An 18,575-nucleotide genomic window follows, 5' to 3' on the forward strand; every position below is an offset into this window, starting at 1 on the left:
AGACAGTTAGGGTATGTCGAAAAACTCCCATTTCATGTTCTCCCTCAACTTCAAAATCGCTCTTTTACCTTTTTGTTAAGGGTGTTTGATCTTCTTTGCATGTTTACTTTGCAAAGACTGGGTCAGTACTTCTGCAGCGATGTAGGATGATTTTAAAATGATTTTTGAAGTTGAGGGAGAAAATACGATGGAAATTTTTCAACATACCCTAACTGTCTTGAACTAGAATACACAGCGTTTGAGATTAAAAAGTATTTAAATTGTAATTTTTTTTTTTTAAATGAAATAACCGATCATTTTGCTAGATAAGACCCTTCTTCCTCGGCTGGGATTGTTTACAGCCGCATTTGGGATTGTTTGAAGCCGCATTTAAACTGCATTTTGGAAGTTCAAATTTGGGACACCATAGCAGTCCATTATATGAAGAAAAATCCTAAAATGTTTTCCTCAAAAAAACATAATTTCTTTGACTGAAGAAAGAAAGACACAAACATCTTGGATGACAAGTAAATTTTTGTTTTGGAATTGGACTTCTCCTTTAAGAATTTATATCTCTTACACTTTACACTTCTGAGTTTAGAGAAAAAAAAAGTCAGTAGTGGAAACAAGCTTCCATAGAATTTATATTACTATTTCTTTTATTAATTGTATCAATTCTAATATTATCATGACATGTAATAAGTAAAATCCCAAAGGTTTTATCAGAAGTCTAGGTGATGCATTTGTATCAAAAAGACAAAAAACAATATGTGTTATGCATAGTAAGCATAGAGGAAGATGTTGACACACATGAGAATGATGGCATTGACACAACAGAAACGAGACCAGAAGGGATCTTCTCTGGTACTGTGAATCATTGGAGGCGGCGTCCCAGCTGCAAATCGGCCAGGTCGAGGACTACAGAACCCAGCTGTGCGGACACACTTACCCCTACGCACAGACTCACAACCTATATCGAAACAAAAATATTGGATGTGAAATTTACTGAAATACCATGAAGAATACATCAGGTTCTTGAAAGAACACCGAAGTATTAAGATGGGACAATTTCGAAAATGTGAATTAGTATGTATAATAGGCTTTATAGTTGAATTAAATGGCATATTGCGTGCTTGCGCACTGAGAAATCTAATTTTAAACTTCATTAGAGTATTCAAATGATGCGTTTGGTAACACAATCCATGGTATGCAGTCAGCTTTTGCGCATTCCAAGGCAAAAATTGACAATTGGTATTTTCTCAGTTCCTTGTGTGTGTTCTCACGCATATAAGACACTTTTGTTTTGTCAACTGATACACAAATGTAGAACAGCACCACACCCTAATGAATAGACCGCAACAATCCTCATGAGATCTATCATGCTGGAAACTCCTCTCACACCTCCGTTCTGCATTAGGAAGCTGGATTAGTGTGTGTACAGGTTTGGCTATACTTGCGAGGTCCACAATGTCCTCACTATTCAGAAATGTCTTAACTTATATAAAGCTGTTGAACACTGACTAGTCCTTACTAGTCAATGAGGCTTACGGTATAAATCAACCATATCATGTTTTTATTTAAATCTAGTGATGTGTTTAGGGCTAGATGTCTGATTGACAGAAAGTATCATTAAACCCACTTTTAAAACAGTGGATGTCCTTACTGATAAACTGAAATGTGTATGTGTGTGTATGTTTGCATTTGGTTTATATATCCTGGTGGGGACATAAATCTGAATACACACACACTCATGGGGACTTGTCAAAAGCTTATAAATCATACACAATGAGTGTGTGTGCATGTGTGTGTGTGTGTTCCATACCGTCCGTCCTGCGGCTGACTGTAGTTACTTTCTGTAGAGGTATTTCTCTCTCAGTGCTGTTGTGAAGAGTCCACCAGGTAAGATTACGTGTCTGAAACAAAATCAAATACAGCCACATGATATACTGACAAGATATACTATATATATACTACTGGTTTTATTAAATTTAGTAAATCAGTTCATTACATTTCAAACAAATCCAGAAGGAAAGGATTGATTAAGCATTCTACACAGTAAAAGTATAGTATAGTATAGTACAGTATATTTGGCGAATATATATATTGTACAGGCTAGTTAAAGTTTGGAATGGCATGCTACTATACTATTCTTATTATTTCTGCAATATATAATGCATATATAATGCACAGTTGGTATTTTTGTTTTCTTTGCGCGCAGAAAGTATTCCCGTAGCTTTATAACATAGTTGAAGCACTGATGTCACTGATGGACTATTTTAACTATGTCCTTGCTACCGTTTTTTAAACCTTGAACGTGGGAGTTGCATTGTTGTCTAGTAAGGTTTTTCTGAAAGAAAACATTTAGCAAAGATGCATTTAACTGATAAAAAGTGACAGTAAAAACATTTATGATGTTACAAAAGATTTCTGTTTTAAATAAAGGAAGTTCTTTTGAACTTTCTATAAAAAAATGATTAGGCAGCACAACTTTTTCTAACACAGATAATAGTAAGAAATGTTTCTTGAGCAGCAAATCAGCATATTAGAATGATTTCTAAAGGATCATGTGACACTGAAGACTGGAGTAATAATGCTGCAAATTTAGCTTTGCCACCAAATGAATAAATTAAATTCTAAAATTACTGACGGAAAACAGTTCTGTTCCATTGCAACAAAATTTCATTATATTACTGTCTTCAGTGTATTTTAGATAAAAAATACAGCCTTGGTTAAGTGAGTTCTTACAAAAATATTACTGACCCCCAGCTTTTGAAAGGTAGTAGCCTAGTGCTGGCTGGTTTGATCAAAAATTTGCATCACGGTTTTTCTTAAGATTCTGGCGCTTTCACAAATCACGTTTTTTCTCCCCCTGACTGTGCCTTTATATGAATCAGAATGCAGTTGCAGAACTACTGCACGTTAATCACGATCCAAACAGCATGAGCAGTTTTCAACGTAAATTAGATTGTATAATTCAAAATTTAAAGCAAAACAGAATGGTCTTATCTTTGTGTAATCATAATACATAAGACATATCTGAACTAAACTGAAACAGCAGACAGGCTGAATGAGAACGCAAATGCACTCTCTGACAGCAGGTGGCGTTTATGGAACAGAGGCAATACAGCGTTTCCTTGGTTACCGCTGTAAACAAACCAGCTGTGCTTTTAAATATTACATTAATATGCACTACAGAGGTAAGATGAAAAATAGAAAATGAGATGGGAGTTTTTTGACATTTTGCATGCGCATCGCAGAGAATGGACAAGACAAGAGTTTGAGGTTAAAAAGTATATGACTTGTACATTTTTGAGAAAATAACTGATGGTTTTGCTAGATAAGACCATTCTTCCTTGGCTGGGATTGTTTTGAGCCCTCTGAAGCTGCATTGAAACTGTATTTTGGAAGTTTAAACTTATGGGCACCATAGAAGTCGACTATATGGAGAAAAATTCTGGAATGTTTTCCTCAAGACACATAATTTCTTTACGACTGAAGAAGTTTTCCAACCATTAGTAAGAAGCGTATGCAGTTAACATGGATCCCGTTAATTGACGAAGCTGTTTATGTTGCTCAGCCACTTGTACCTGTTTTTTTTTTTAAATGTACAATGTGTGTGCAATTCAAAGCGATTTAGGGTTTGAACTGTTACACTGCACAATACTAAAAGGTATTATATGTTATTCTAAACTAAGCCAAAGTCTAAAGACCAGACAAGAAGCTACAAGAATGCTTTAAGTCTTGGGTGTAATTGTGGGTGTAAAACAATTATCTAAGAAAACATTTTCTAAGAAATGCTATTACCTGTTCATCAGTGGGTGGAGGGGTCAGCAGACTGATCACCGCTACAACAATAGCAGTGAGGGCACAGAGTATGATGGCAAAGTGCAGGTAGTGTACACTCCTTAGGACGGAAGGAGCAGGGTCAAAAACGCCACAGCGAGGGGGAGGGAATGCAAACTCTAGAACCATCCGTGTCAATCCCACAGCTAGACCCACCATCAGGCCCCAGAATGCTCCCTGCGTACACAATGCCAAACAAAAACAGAGGAAGACTCTTCAGAAAAGCTTTAACATTTACATCTGTGAGCCTGGACCACAAAACTAGTCATAACAGTACATTTTTAGGCCAATAGGACAATATTTGGTCGAGATACAATTATTTGAAAATCTGGAATCTCAGGGTGCAAAAACATCAAAATATTGAGAAAATCGCCTTTAAAGTTAGCCATATGTTAGCCATATGTTCTTAGCAATGCATATTACTAATCTAAAATTACATTTTGATATATTTACAGTAAGAAAATTTACAAAATAATTTCATGGAACATGATCTTTACTTAAAGGAGAAGTCCACTTCCAGAACAACAATTCACAAATAATTGAGCCTGTGCTACACCAGCTTTTGTGCTTAAAAAGTATAACATTTTTATTTTCCGAAATAAAAAAAAACAATTGTTTCGCTAGATAAGACCCTTCTTCCTCAGCTGGGATCGTTTAGAGCCCTTTGAAGCTGCATTTAAACTACTTTTTTGAAGTTCAAAATCGGGGGCACAATTGAAGTCCATTATATGAAGAAAAATCCTAAAATGCTTTCCTCAAAAACCGTAATTTCTTTACGACTTTAGACAGAAAGACATGAACATCTTGGATGACAAGGGGGTGAGTAAATTATTTGTGAATTGTTGTTCTGGAAGTGGACTTCTCCTTTTTAAAGAATCACTCTACTATTTTTGAAAATAGACTTATTTTCCAACCCATCTAGAGTTAAACATTTGAGTTTTACCGTTTTAGAATCCATTCAGCCGATCTCTGGGTTTAGCGGATGCACTTTTAGCATAGCTTAGCATAGATCATTGAATCTGATTAGAATGTTAGCATCTCACTCAAAAATGACCAAAGAGTTTCGATATTTTTCCTATTTAAAACTTGACTTTTCTGTAGTTACATCGTGTACTAAGACCAACGGAAGTGCTACCACCAGACCCAGCGATCGGCTGAATGGATTTGAAAACAATAAAACTCAATTGTTTATCTCTAAGGGAGTTGGAAAATGAACCTATTTTCAAAAAAAAAGTGTTCCTTTAATATCCAGATTTTTGGAATAAAAGAAAAATCTATAATTTTGACCCATACAATGTATTTTTGGCTATTGCTACAAATATACCCGTGCTACGTAAGACTGGTCTTGTGGTCCAGGGTCACATTTATTAATTTAGCACTTTTATCCAAACTGGCTTACATTGCATTCAAAATACATATTTTATCAGTTAACTTGAGAACCTATGACTTTCTACTGTTTGAGCTCCAGGTAGATTTGGCATTCTCTGTTGCATGACATACCAGCAGAGGAGTTTACTCAGTGTGTTATTTGACCGTGGGAGACTGTTAAACTAATTGTTTATTTTTAAACATTTCAGGTATCTTGAGAGTATGTACTGAATGAACTCTGAGCTAAGATTCCTGACATGACAGGCTCTTATTTGCTTATTTAAGGTCTACCCAAGGGTGGAGTGAGGTGTGAAAGTCCCCTGACAAGCACAGCAGTTCCTGCGAAGCAAGTCATATTTCACTGATATCTATCCAAGTGTCTTGCCAAAAATGTGTTAAGACACATGCATGTAAAGACAGCAGATTTGATCTATTATGCAAGTTTAACTGATTTTATTCTCGTATACTGCGTTTCACTGATGCACACGGATGCAATTACACAAACACATTCACTGTAATGATTTATTCCGTACCCTATGAATGTCACTGGGCCTGTTTTATTTTCTTTAGGCAAGCTTCTTTTTTTCTCGAGGGAACATTAGCTTTCACCATAACATGGCCTAAAACGTTAAAATAATCGTAATAAAGTTCTCTACTTAATGATTTTTTTCAGAGCAACTATTCTTATCTGAGATCTCACAAACTAAAATGGGTATTTCCTATTTGCTGTAGGGGACAGAGGATAACTTTCCACTAAATGATCCTCTGGGGTAAAAACGAACAGGAACTTTGAAATCCCACCCTCCCAGTTTTAAATCTCTTAAATGGTTTGTTCAACAGGTTTTCATTCTTTTGTTAAACTGCCTGGTTAACAGCTAGTTATAGAATACAGTAAGTTTAATGCAAACAATGTGAAAACTGCAGTTCTGTTCTTTGCTGCAAGTAAAACTTCCAGGATAATCAGCCTGGTACACCGCAATCTTTCTGAAACATTCATTCTAAGCATATTTGTCAAAGCACATCAGGTTTGGGGGGTTTCACAGAATCAAATGAGTGAATCACGAGGCCTTTTTCCTTTTTCTGTAGTTTATGCACTCTCACACAATGTTGCTCCTGTTCTAAGAATATATTCTGTTCATTCCCAGCAACGACCTCAAGGAAGCATTTCACACTGGTATCTATCCATCTGCTTTATGCAACTACTTTACATATTCTTTTCACCATAACATTATTGCACTAATAAACAGCATAGAAGACCAATTTCACATGCAGTTGTACTGAATGTAAAAATAAGATGCATCTTACACACGGGTGTGTTTTTCATTTGCAAAAGCACATTTTATAATGACTCAGTAACACAACAGTTAAATGGCTTATATTAAGGCGTGCCCTATTTATAGTAAAATACGGGTATGTATCTTCTCAATCACCTCTAAGTGAAAGTTATGCTCTCTCTTGCTGTCATTCAGACATGTTCACACTCTTTGTGTACTTGAACAGACAAACACACACACCCTCACTAATGCGTTGCACTAAAACTGCCAGACATTCCTTCTTCACAAGAGAGAAGTGGCTTCTTCAAATGCATGTGACTGTTTAATATTAGTATGTCAATATGTACATAGTCTAAGTGAGGCATCAGACAGTTTATTTGTTGTATGTATGCGTTTGTGTGTGCATTACCGCCTCATTGGTTCTTTTCCAGAAAACAGCCATAACAAAAATGGCAGTGACAGGAGGGGCTAGATAGCTGGTTACTGACTGGATGTAAACATACAGCTGGCCGCTGTTGGCGCTCTGAAGAATTGGGATCCAAACCACGCTAATCACCACCAAAATAACAGTCACTATCCTGGAAAAACAAATTGACATGCATTTTATGATCATGTTGAGTTTTGCCCATAGTTCTTAATATGGAAAATGAAAGTCACTATGTTAATAAGTCAATAAAGTTCTAATATTTGCTCATAAAATTTCACTATTACTCCATTGTATAGTTTTATAAACAAGTATTTGTGGTTTTATTCAATTTAAATTGATCTCAACCCAATGACAGAACACAAATATGAGCTAATGATGAATCTACCTGTTGATGCCTAGCTCATACTGTGCATTGCATTTCTGAGGCTATGAATAATTTCTACATTCTTTCATGTAATTGCTTTTGCATAAAAAACACCATGACATTGGAGACAACAAGTAACCTTAATGCGTGTCATAACGATTAATGATTTTAAATAGGCAACACAATTTGGTGCATGAAATACAAACAAACAGTCATAAACACCTGCCAACCAGCAGCAGCTCCTTCTCGCTAGCACCTCTTCGATACTTCTTCCAGATGTCCATGGTGAAGAGGGTGCTACTACTGTTGAAGATGGAGGTCAGTGATGACATTAAAGCGGCCATCATTACAGCTATCATCAACCCCCCTGAGGCCTGCAACACATGTGCAAATGCATGATTTATGCTAATAAAGACCATGGCACGGACTATGCATTTGGACAAGTACATGTTAACAATTTCTGATTACCGCTGGGCATGAGTTCGATGACCAATTTTGGAAAAGCAATGTTGGAACAGCCCACCTCTGCACCACACACCTTTAAACACTCTTCAGGGTCAACACAAGCCACTGTGTCTGAAAAAAAAAAGATGTAATAATGTAGATTTTTTTGAAAGTGGGAACCTTCTGTTTATTTTATGATAGCCATGTATAATGTATGATGATAAATAATTAGTGACAATTATGAAACAAATAATTTGTATAAATGCAAATAATGTAAAATATACTACCATGTCAAAAGTTTTTCAACAGTAAGATTTTTAATGTCTCTTCTGCTCACCAAGCCTGCATTTATTTGATCCAAAATACAACGAAATATTTTTGTAATATTTTTACTATTTAGAATAACTGGTTTCTATTTGAATATTTTTTAAAATGTAATTTATTACTGTGATCAAAGCTACATTTTCAGCATCATTACTCCAGTCTTCAGAATCACATGATCCTTCAGAAATAACTGTAATATGCTGATTTGCTGTTCAAAAAACATTTTTTTTAAATTATTATCAATATTTAAAACAGCTGAGTATACTTTTCAGGATTCTTGATGAATCGAAAGATCCAAAGTTCAGCATTTATCTGAAATAAAAAGCTTTTATAACATTATACACTAATCCATTCAAAAGCTTGGACTCAGTATTTTTTTGGAAAGAAAGTATAGAAATTAATACTTTTATTTAGAAAGGATGCTTTAAAGACATTTAAAATGCTCCAAAAGATTTCAGATAAATGCTTTTTTTAAACTTTATATTCATCAAAGAAACCTGAAAAAAAATCTACTCAGCTGTTTTCAGCAATAATAATAAAAAATGTTTTTGAGCAGCCAATCAAAATATTAGAATTATTTCTGAAGGATCATGTGACTGGAGTAATGATGCTTTAATTCAGCTTTGTCACAGGAATAAATGACATTTTAAAATATATTCAAATAGAAAACAGTTATTTTAAATTGTAAAAATATTTAGAAATGTTACTGTTTTTGCTGTACTTGGAATCAAACAAATGCAAATTTAAACAAATTTTTATTTTGACTTGTAGTGTAGTAAGATACAAATCCAATACTGAACTATCAAATATATCAGAAACTGTCTGAATAGCAGGCTATATATTAAAGCTAGAATTATAGCTAGAAAAAATGCACATTAATGCAAATGGATTCAGAATTTTATATTTACTGAAATAAACTTGTGGAAGCTTTCATGTGTGACAACCAGGCCAAGTTGTCTGCAACTGTTACTTTACTTATACAAAGTCGAGGGGAGGAAATAGGAAGTGTCTGTTTCACTTTCTTCGGTTTCCTGCCCCTTTTTTTTCTTCCCGGATACCCCGCCCAAACCCACGTAACTGTTGACTCAACAGAGTAAAATTCGGCCGGCACGCCGCGTCATCGGTGCATGTATCCAGACGTCCGGCCTCTTCCTCTTTCCAGCTCCACAGAAATAGGGCAAAGTAACATAAAAGCCCCACAGGACTTTACTGAACGACAAGGAGGACATTATTTAAATCGGGAGGCGAAACGTGGAAGAAACTGAAAGATTTGTTTAACTTGCAACACAATGCGGAAGCTTGTTTTTCTCATCTGCGTCTATACTTTTGTGGAAGACCCTGAACTCGTATCCAGTCGGCTTGTCTGGAATCTGTTGCGCGTGTGTATGTAGCCTATGTGTGTGTGTTTCTGCCCCTCCCGGTCAGGTGACTGAGGTGTGTCTAATCACTAGTGCCTGTGGAGATGCTTTTGTTCTAGTCTACCTGTTGGTTGACTGAAAGATGATCTCCGGCTCAGCGGTCAACTGCGTCCTGTACTGAACCGGTCTCATTTTACCATGGAAACCCATTACCTCGATCGCGAAAGGAGCTTTTCTAGTAGTTAACTGAAAAACAAACTTTACGAATAGTTTGTATACTTTTCTGGGATTATAGTGAGACTTAAATCATAATAACGAGAAGAAATAAGAATCCGCTTTAATTCGGATTGTGTTTGGAAACGCTATGGCTCTCTCTCAAGTTCAGTGTCTTGATGACAATCATGTGAACTGGCGCCTGAATGAATCCAAACCGGAGTTTTTTTACAGCGAGGAACAGCGGCTCGCGCTTGAAGCGCTTATTACCAAAGGACGCGACGCGTTTGACGCTTATGTGAAAGAGCATGAGCTGCGTCCTTTCCTGTCGGAACCCGAACTCGAGCGGTTGCGTCGGAGCATAGAAGATTATAAACCCGGTTCTGAGCATCAAAAACCAGATGGTACGACAGAGGGTGAGGAAACGTTTTCTTTGCAGTACTGGCCGGACCGCTCGGATACCTCCATACCGAATCTGGACCTCGGATGGCCAGACTGCAATTCTTACCGCGGAGTGACGCGCGTCCATGTGTATACGCAACCGCCAATGGACGGACAGACGCATATAAAAGAGGTTGTGAGAAAGGCCATCGCGCAAGCACAGAAGGTGGGTAAACTAGAGAAACTTGAACAGCGCGATTGTATCAGCTACAGAAAAACCGTACACTCTCAAAAAGAACCGTTCTTTACCGGCCAGGCTATTGTGTAGGCAATTCATTGACTTTTAGGAGGTCCAATTTAAAATGTATATATATACCAGGAGAGAGTGTGTTACATATTTGTGATATGAAAACATTTTTTAAATTGTAGAATTATGACAGTGTTCACTTAGGCTGTTGATACACGAGGCAACATTTTAAGCAATTTTGTTGGGCAGCTCTTTTTGAGCAATGTTGCTGGGGCACTTTTTCATTGAGAATGGGTAACAAATTTCTATTTGGATAAATTAGATCGGTCGTGGGTCCTGTGTCTCAACTGGTTACCCATTGACGACAACATTGGCAAAGGTTGTCCCGTGTATCATCCGCCTAATTTTGATGTGCCGTCCTTATACTGGAAAAGCTAAAGCAGCCATTGGTTGCAATAAATACATATTTCCTGAGGTTATAGTTCTTCAAAACAGCTGATAAGTACAATGAACTATAGAACAATGATAAAGTTATTTATATGTGGGTCTCAAAAAGTTCTCCTTTCACAGTAAAACACTTTTATGGTCTAAGGTATTAAACTATTTTAAGTTGCTAAGTAATAATCATGCTTTGGCTCTTTAATATTCGTCTTTAATACACTAAATACTCATTAATACATTTATAAGTTTTGACCGTCATGATCGGCAATGACTGATAACATCAGGGGGGTGTTATGGCTCTAACAAAGCAAAAGTGCTTCTGTGCTTATGTCAACACACACTATTCAACACAACTCTTTTCTTACGAGCTGATTAATTTTTAAAAAGATAACCTGGAATTGTTAGGATTGAATTGAGTTCAGCAAAAAATTAACTGCTAAATGTCCAAATATCCATCACGTTTCACAATCTTACTGGTTTCCAACTGACTCATTAGTCTTGTTAGAACTTGCAAAAGCTTGAACCCAGCAGTTCGGCCCGTGACACATACCGGTAGAAATTCTCTTCCACCCCCTCTCTCTTTAAGACACACACTCACTCTTACTCTCTCTCTCTCTCTCTCAAATACTCAATCAAAGAGATTCTTTTATCCAAAGACATTTCACACAATGAGAGCTTATAATGAGATGAAGATCTTAATAGTTGCAGTACAACAGATTTAGGGTGTGTAGCAATTGTATTGTGGCTCATGATGTTGTCTTCTTAATAAAGAGAACATACTCCATTCGTACAATAGAACTGTAATTGGAATTTGACTTGTTTGTGTATAGTAATTTGTGCACTGAGAAATAATACAATAATACAGAACCATTTGTGTTTTTGCAGATGATTGCGGTGGTCATGGACGTTTTCACAGACGTTGACATTTTTAAGGATCTAATAGAGGCTGGATTTAGAAAGAAAGTAGCTATATACATTATTATAGATACTGCAGCTATACAGCACTTTCTACTTATGTGTGAGAGAGCCAACATGCACAGAGGACACCTCAATGTGAGTTGAAGACACATGCATTAATGTACTGTATTATATTATGTATGTAATGTTTTGAGTTGAATATGTATTTTGGGTGTGTTTGTGTATGAATAACAATTTTTTTATTTGTAGCATCTGCGGGTGCGATGCATTGGTGGTGCCGAATTCTATACACGCTCAGCTCAGAAGGTGCGTGGCTCGTTGAGTCAGAAATTCATGTTTGTGGATGGAGACCGTGCTGTGTCTGGATCATACAGGTTTGTATAGTGTGCTTGTGAATGTGTATGTACATCTGCATGAAACTCTTTCTTAAACGCAACCCAGTCAGACTGTAAAGATATATATATATATATATATATATATATATATATATGTGTGTGTGTGTGTGTATATATATATATATATATATTAGTAGGGCTGTGCAAATAATCGCATGCGATTATGATGCGCATCTCTTCAGTAATGCCAGTTCCGTGATTAGTCGTAAATTTCCATCACGTGCAGTCAGACGCATTCATTATGGAGCGGCACTCACTACAAAGAGCCGAAAGAGCCGAAATTCACTGACAAGCCGCGCAATATCGCGTTCATTATCGCCAGTGAATTTGGGCTCTTTGTAGTGAGTGCCGCTCCATAATGAATGCGTCTGACTGCACGTGATGGCAATTTACGACTAATCACGGAACCGGCATTACTGAAGAGATGCGCATCATAATCGCATGCGATTATTTGCACAGCCCTACATATTAGTAAAAGCTGCCTTGTACATTGCAGTTCAATTTGGTATGGGCAGGAGAACGTCTCAAGAACCATAAACCAAACTCAAAGCAGGAATGGTCGTAACTAAACCAAAAGTTCACTAATTTCACCCAAACACCTGATAGAGAACATGAAAAAACATTCAATACACAATGGCAGATTAGACGATACGTTACATAACAAGGGTGTAACAAGGTAACAAAGCAATAAAATAGAAGCTAAATAAAAAAAAAAAAAAAAAAAGTAGTCAAACAATAATCAAATCACAAGACAGGCCTATCAAACCAATCATATAGCATGAAATGCCAGAATGCATAAAGAAAAGGGAAGTGTGAACAGATGAAACAAGAACAAGAATGCTAGTGAGTGAGCTATTGTCACACGACTCAAAAACATGCCACCACCTCAAAAGTGTTGTTAGAGTTAACATACTCTAAGATATTTTGAGTTGCTAGTTTAAAATGTTTATGTGATTATGTTATTCATTTATCCACTTTTCTGACTTACGGCATCTTTATTACATTTCAGTTTTACATGGACCGCTTCTCGTTTGGACCGCAACATCGTTACAGTCCTGACAGGACAGGCTGTTGAAACTTTTGACAAGCAGTTCCGCGAACTATACCTGAACTCTCGTGGGGTCAACCTTAGCAAAATCCCAATGGCGGACCCTCCGGAGCCTGACCCTGCCCCGATCGCCGTTCCCCCCCCTGTTTCTGTAACTGTTGTAAGAAAACTAATTAACCCCAAATATGCATTAGTTAATATAGATGCAGCAAGCAAAGCCTCTTCAGACAAGGTTAGTGCCAAAAACGGCAACTCCAAGAATCCGATGGTCCAGCTTCCTAAGCCTCAACGGGAAATGACTGAAGAACCGCAAAAGCACCCAGGACTTGTAGGTCTGCCAAAGGCAGATCTTATTCCCTACTTGCCTACCTGGCCTGAACCAGACCCGCCCAGTGATGTTATTGGGTTTATTAATATCCGTGATACAAGCAGGCCAGCGCCGGTGCATTTAATGCGCTCGCAAATGTTTGAAACATCTCAAGCGATCCGTTTTAAAGACCCTTTCACTGCTCCACCTGAGGAACCATTACCGGATAAGGCAGTTCTTCGTCCTAAAACATCACAGTTTTCTAAACCACATCCAAATGTTCAAACAAGCACCCAAACCCAGCCAGAGACTGACTCTAGCAATGCCCATCAGGATACACCAGCCAGTGCACCCCGTTCGCCAAGCTCTCCAATCCATCAAGAAGAACCCAATCCCAACTCTCCTTCACAAGAGCTGCAGTCCAACCCTGAATTAACAGAAGTCAAACAGGCTCCAGAAATGCCTATGCCTAAGCCACGCACTATTCAGTTGGTGGTTAACAGACTGGAAGGCTCTGAAGACCCAGAGATCACTTTAGTCCGAAGGGACCAAAACCAGACAAAGGATGCAAACATGGACGCTCGAGACAATGATGCCGACAGCACCGCTGTGACCTGTGCACATTCGTTAAAGGATAAAGATGAGAACTCGACAATGTCAGATGAATACTATGAATGTACTGACTCCGATAGCAGTGATAAGGTTCCCAACGGAAGGTTAACGGGTTCTGGTCGTGTCGGAGACCACAATGTTGGAGATGCGCTTAACGTGATGGCGCGCTTTTCTCAATCCATGCTGGACTTGCGATCGGATGACGTTGAGCAAAACACAGCTGAGAAAAATCTCCTGAACATGCAGAACAGAGATAAAACAAAGGTAGGTTGGACTTTGATTTAGTGTGACTGAATGTGAAAGTGCTTTTTATCAGATTTGGCTCTTTACTCTACCAGTCTATAGAGCTGGGAGTGTCTCAAGTAGATGAAAGGAAGGCAGGCGTGTGTGTTATGGAACGCACAAGGGCGTGCCAGTGTGCGTTCCGGGACTCTGTTGACATTTACAGCACGCCTGAACCTGCTATAAGTGCTAAAACATATGTATGGGGGTAATGGCTGGGAGAAGGGGAAATTGCAAATGAAGCTGCGTATCAGAAGAGAGTTAGAAAATAGTATGTTATTAAGGTTTGTCAGATCCTCATTTTGGTGGGATTTCCCAATGGAAAAAATGATGCACATGTGGCTATGACTAAAATGTTTGAGGTAAAGGTGTCGGGAAACTTCTGTCTAGGTATAAACAATATACCAGTAAGTATATGTACATAATTAAATGGTATCACTCAATATTGTATATGTATTGTCCGTTATTGGATATTCCAGTTGTGCTTGCTCCCTTTCCCTATTACAAAATTATTTGCATTTAGATTTTGCTTCCTTAAAGCTATTTTTTTTAATTTTTAAAAAAGTTTAGCTACAAATTTGGGAAATTTAATTTTAACGTACAGTATAAATGTATGTTAAATTTAACTTGCCTAAATTTGCAGCATCTCTAATGACTGAGTTTTAAAATTTTAATTTTCATGTATTTAAATAACTTGGTCACACTTTACAATAAGGTTTATTAGTTAACATGAGTTAACTACATGAACTAAGAACGAACAATACTTCTACAGCATTTAATAATCTTAGTTAATTTTAGCATTTACTAATGCATTATTAAAATCAAAAGTTTGTTAACATTAGTTAATGCATTTTGAATTAACATGAACAAACAATGAACAAACAATGAAAATACATTTATTATTACACTATTTATTAATCTTTGTTAAAGGAGAAGTTCACTTCCAGAACAAAAATGAACATATAATGTACTAACCCCCTTGTCATCCAAGATGTTCATGTTTTTCTCTCTTTAGTCGTAAAGAAATTTTTGAGGAAAACATTTCGGGATTTTTCTCCATATACTGCAATTTAATGGTGCCCCCGATTTTGAACTTCCAAAATGCAATTTAAATGCAGCTTCGAACAGCTCTAAATGATCCCAGCCAAAGAAGAAGGGTCTTATCTAATGAAACGATTGGTTATTTTCTAAAAATTACAATTTATATACTACTTAACGTCAAACGCACACCTTGTCTGGTAGATCTGACTGAACTTTTCCAGTCATGACAGTTAGGGTATGTCGAAAAACTTATGTCTCATTTTCTCCTTCAACTTCAAAATCGTCCTACATTGCTGTTTTACTGTTTTTTTTGTAAAGGGTGTTGTATCTTCTTTGCATGTTCACTTTGTAAACACTGGGTCGGTTTTTTTGCAGCAATGTTGGATGATTTTAAAGTTGGAGGAAAGCATGAGATGGGAGTTTTTCAACATACCTGTCTTGAACCGGATTACACAGAGTTCAGGCAGACCTAGACAAGACGAGCGTTTGAGGGTTTTGTTTTTTTGTTTTGTTTTTTTAGAAAATAACCGATCGTCTCGCTAGATAAGTCCCTTCTTCCTTGGCTGGGATCGTTAAGAGCCCTTTGAAGCTGCTTTTAAACTGCCTTTTGGAATTTCAAAATTGGGGGCACCATTGAAGTCCACTATATGGACAACATTCCTAAAATGTTTTCCTCAAGAAACATAATTTCTTTACAACTAAAGAAATCTTACGAATCTGTCTAATGCCACTGTTTAGTCTTGTCCTATACTATTTCAATCATGTCTAATGTTTTAATAAAATGCTTCAGTTAAATATGATGTGTAGCTTTAATATTTATTTGGGAATAAAGCTACCCTGCTTAATGTTGTAGCTGGTTTTTGTGTGGTTGCTGATTGTAGAATAGTGTAGTCCAGTCTTGTTTAGATCTGGTAGACCAGCAACAACCCAGCTACCAAAAACCAGCTCAACCACTTTAAGCTGGTATGACCCCATTTTCTATAGGTATAGGCTTAAAAGGTGACGAAGCTTGTACATAAGATGACATAGCACTGAATTTTTGCAGCACTAGCGGATACGGCAGCTGGAGCGTGTGTGTAGTACCTGGGTAGAGTGCCCTGCTGATCATGCCAGGTAGGATGATAAAGATCATGGGAAGCATCTTGAGATAGCTGGCAAAGATTGACGCCCCTTTGGCGTGACTCAGATTCTTGGCTGACAGAGACCTCTGCACGATTACCTGCAAAGTTACAGAACAACCATTTCTCTGAATTCATATTGAAATATTCATTAGAACAGTTTGTTGAAACATTTGAAATCATGCCTGAAGGTGTTTTGTCCTTTTTCTTTCTCATATAAACCTTCCTCCTTTTCAGCTTCACCAGATGGTCTCCAGGTCACCTGGTCGAGACACTTATGGCCGGGCCAAAGTGGTGATTGCTAAACCTGGAGTTTTCCATAGATCTCCTAAAAGCAGTGCCCATGTGATCGGGGGCTACAGGTACTGGCAGGGGAAAGCGTATGCTGACCTCCCCTTAAACGGAACAGGCCAACAAAACCTAAACCGCTCCGGCCGGTCCCCTAGAAGACAAAACCCTGCCTATCCAACAGAGGGACTGCGAACCGGCCAAACACACGCTCAGCAGCTCATCCACTCTCAATCTGTCTCTCCCACTCATCGGGACTTCCAAACAAAGTCTCCATCTCCTCGTAGACGGGTCGAGACTCGTACGCCATTAGGAATCTCTTTATCTAAGCTTGCCGGCTGCAAACACCTCAGGGGGAAGGTTCCAGTGAATGTGTCTGGTTTTGCTTTGGGGGATAAATTGTTGACACAGAGGCACAATAAGAATTAACTGATTTATGGTGGCTTTCTTTTGTTATTATTATTTTTTTTAAACAAGCAACAACTTTGTATTGAGTACAAAGGCATGAATGTGCAATGATGTAGCCCACCAGTCTCCACTGATAAAGACATTTCAACTGGAGTTCAACTGGAACTGACACAAGTGGCAAACAAACACTGAATTTTTCTGGACCGTGGCAAGCAAAACTTCTTACAAGAAGCCTTACTCTTTATTGATGTGGCTTTATTGAGTAATCTGGACTAGTGCAAGAATTTGGTGGTGGATTTGCGACCATGGTGAGGGTGATTTCACAATGCTGCTGACTAATTATTGTCTCAGCTTGTGGGAAAAGGATGTTGAAAAGGTTAAAGTGCGGTACAATCTGACATTGTTATTTTATAGTCTGCAGTTGTCCCTGGTTTTATCAGAGGAGATCAGACTGTTTCAAGGCCTGTTCACACCAAGACAAATGTTTGTTGCGATTGAACATTTGTGAGCCTGGACCATAAAACCAGTCATAATGGTAATTTTTTTTTTTAGACTGAGATTTATACATCATCTGAAAGCTGAATAAATAAGCTTTCCACGGATGTATGGCTGAGATACAACTATTTGAAATCTGAAATCTGAGGGTGCAAAAAATATCAATATATTGAGAAAATCATATTACTAATCAAAAATTAGGTTGTTATTTTTTACAAAATATCTTCATGTGGCATGATCTTTACTTGATATCCCAATGATTTTTGGCATAAAAGAAAAATCGATAATTTTGACCTATACAATGTGTTGTTGGGTATTGCTACGAATATACCCGTGCTACTTATGACTGGTTTTGCGGTCCAGGGTTACATTTTTGTTCGAATGAATGGCTTTTAATGCATTTCTTCAGACTGATACAAACTTTGCATGCTGTCAGTGTGACAGATTTCTTTCTATATGGAGAGGCGTTTCTCCATATAGAGGCGTATTCTCCATATTTCTCAATCTCTTTTCGCGTTGCAAAAAAAAAAAAAAAAGTCTAGCAATAAGAATAGCACTTTTGGTCACATTCCCAGAGCTGCTGCTGTTATATAAAATTTAGACTGTCTGGTGCTCGCAAACTTATATTGTGAATAGGAAAAAGCTGGGTATTTCAGTTTTTCCATAAATGCCACCTACTGTTAGAAAATTAATTTTTATTTTAATTCAATTTTTTTTCCTGCCGATCATTGTTGGTGTGAACAGGCCTTCAGAACTAGCCGTTGAGTTGGAGTCAAGACCAAACCCTCCAAGATCCAGACCAAGACCCACAAGACCTGGACCTAAACTCAGACCAAGACCTGTTCGTTTTAACAAACTCAAACTTTTTCAGAAAAACACTGAATTTTTTGCAGCACTGAGCCACTTTGTGCAGTGTTGAATTGACTGTGGTCATTATGGAGACCCTTAGTCAAGACCAAGACCAAGTTTTGAGCCTCCAACCAGAGGACCCAAGTAATAA

At 37.6% G+C, this 18,575-nt stretch overlaps 2 protein-coding genes across 3 annotated transcripts in view; one reads left to right on the forward strand and one right to left on the reverse strand.

The window, feature by feature from the left end:
* Window positions 1–456: 456 nt before the first annotated feature.
* slc5a10 (solute carrier family 5 member 10) overlaps window positions 457–18,575 on the reverse strand; it is a 29,432-nt gene continuing 11,313 nt past the window's right edge. Inside the window, exons 9-15 of the mRNA XM_051105391.1 lie at window positions 16,350–16,485; window positions 7,724–7,831; window positions 7,478–7,622; window positions 6,874–7,042; window positions 3,784–3,999; window positions 1,802–1,892; window positions 457–949 (exon numbers count right to left, since the gene is read on the reverse strand). Of these exons, the coding sequence (XP_050961348.1) occupies window positions 753–949; window positions 1,802–1,892; window positions 3,784–3,999; window positions 6,874–7,042; window positions 7,478–7,622; window positions 7,724–7,831; window positions 16,350–16,485 (1,062 nt within the window). The 3' untranslated portion in view covers window positions 457–752. The remainder of the gene's footprint in view (window positions 950–1,801; window positions 1,893–3,783; window positions 4,000–6,873; window positions 7,043–7,477; window positions 7,623–7,723; window positions 7,832–16,349; window positions 16,486–18,575) is intronic.
* Window positions 9,507–18,113, forward strand: LOC127162596 (protein FAM83G). 2 transcript variants are annotated; one of them, XR_007827388.1, is made up of 6 exons: window positions 9,507–10,201; window positions 11,549–11,716; window positions 11,831–11,955; window positions 12,986–14,207; window positions 16,312–16,379; window positions 16,622–16,688. XR_007827388.1 is itself a non-coding variant. In XM_051105390.1 (5 exons), the coding sequence occupies exons 1-5, from the start codon at window positions 9,746–9,748 to the stop codon at window positions 17,099–17,101; spliced, it is 2,451 nt and encodes an 816-aa protein (XP_050961347.1). In that variant the 5' UTR covers window positions 9,507–9,745; the 3' UTR covers window positions 17,102–18,113. The 2 variants fall into 2 exon arrangements, 1 of the variants encoding a protein (XP_050961347.1); XM_051105390.1 differs by lacking the exon at window positions 16,312–16,379 and having other exon boundaries at window positions 16,622–18,113.

Source organism: Labeo rohita, unplaced genomic scaffold (genome assembly GCF_022985175.1).
Source record: "Labeo rohita strain BAU-BD-2019 unplaced genomic scaffold, IGBB_LRoh.1.0 scaffold_98, whole genome shotgun sequence".
NCBI classification, from domain to species: domain Eukaryota; kingdom Metazoa; phylum Chordata; class Actinopteri; order Cypriniformes; family Cyprinidae; genus Labeo; species Labeo rohita.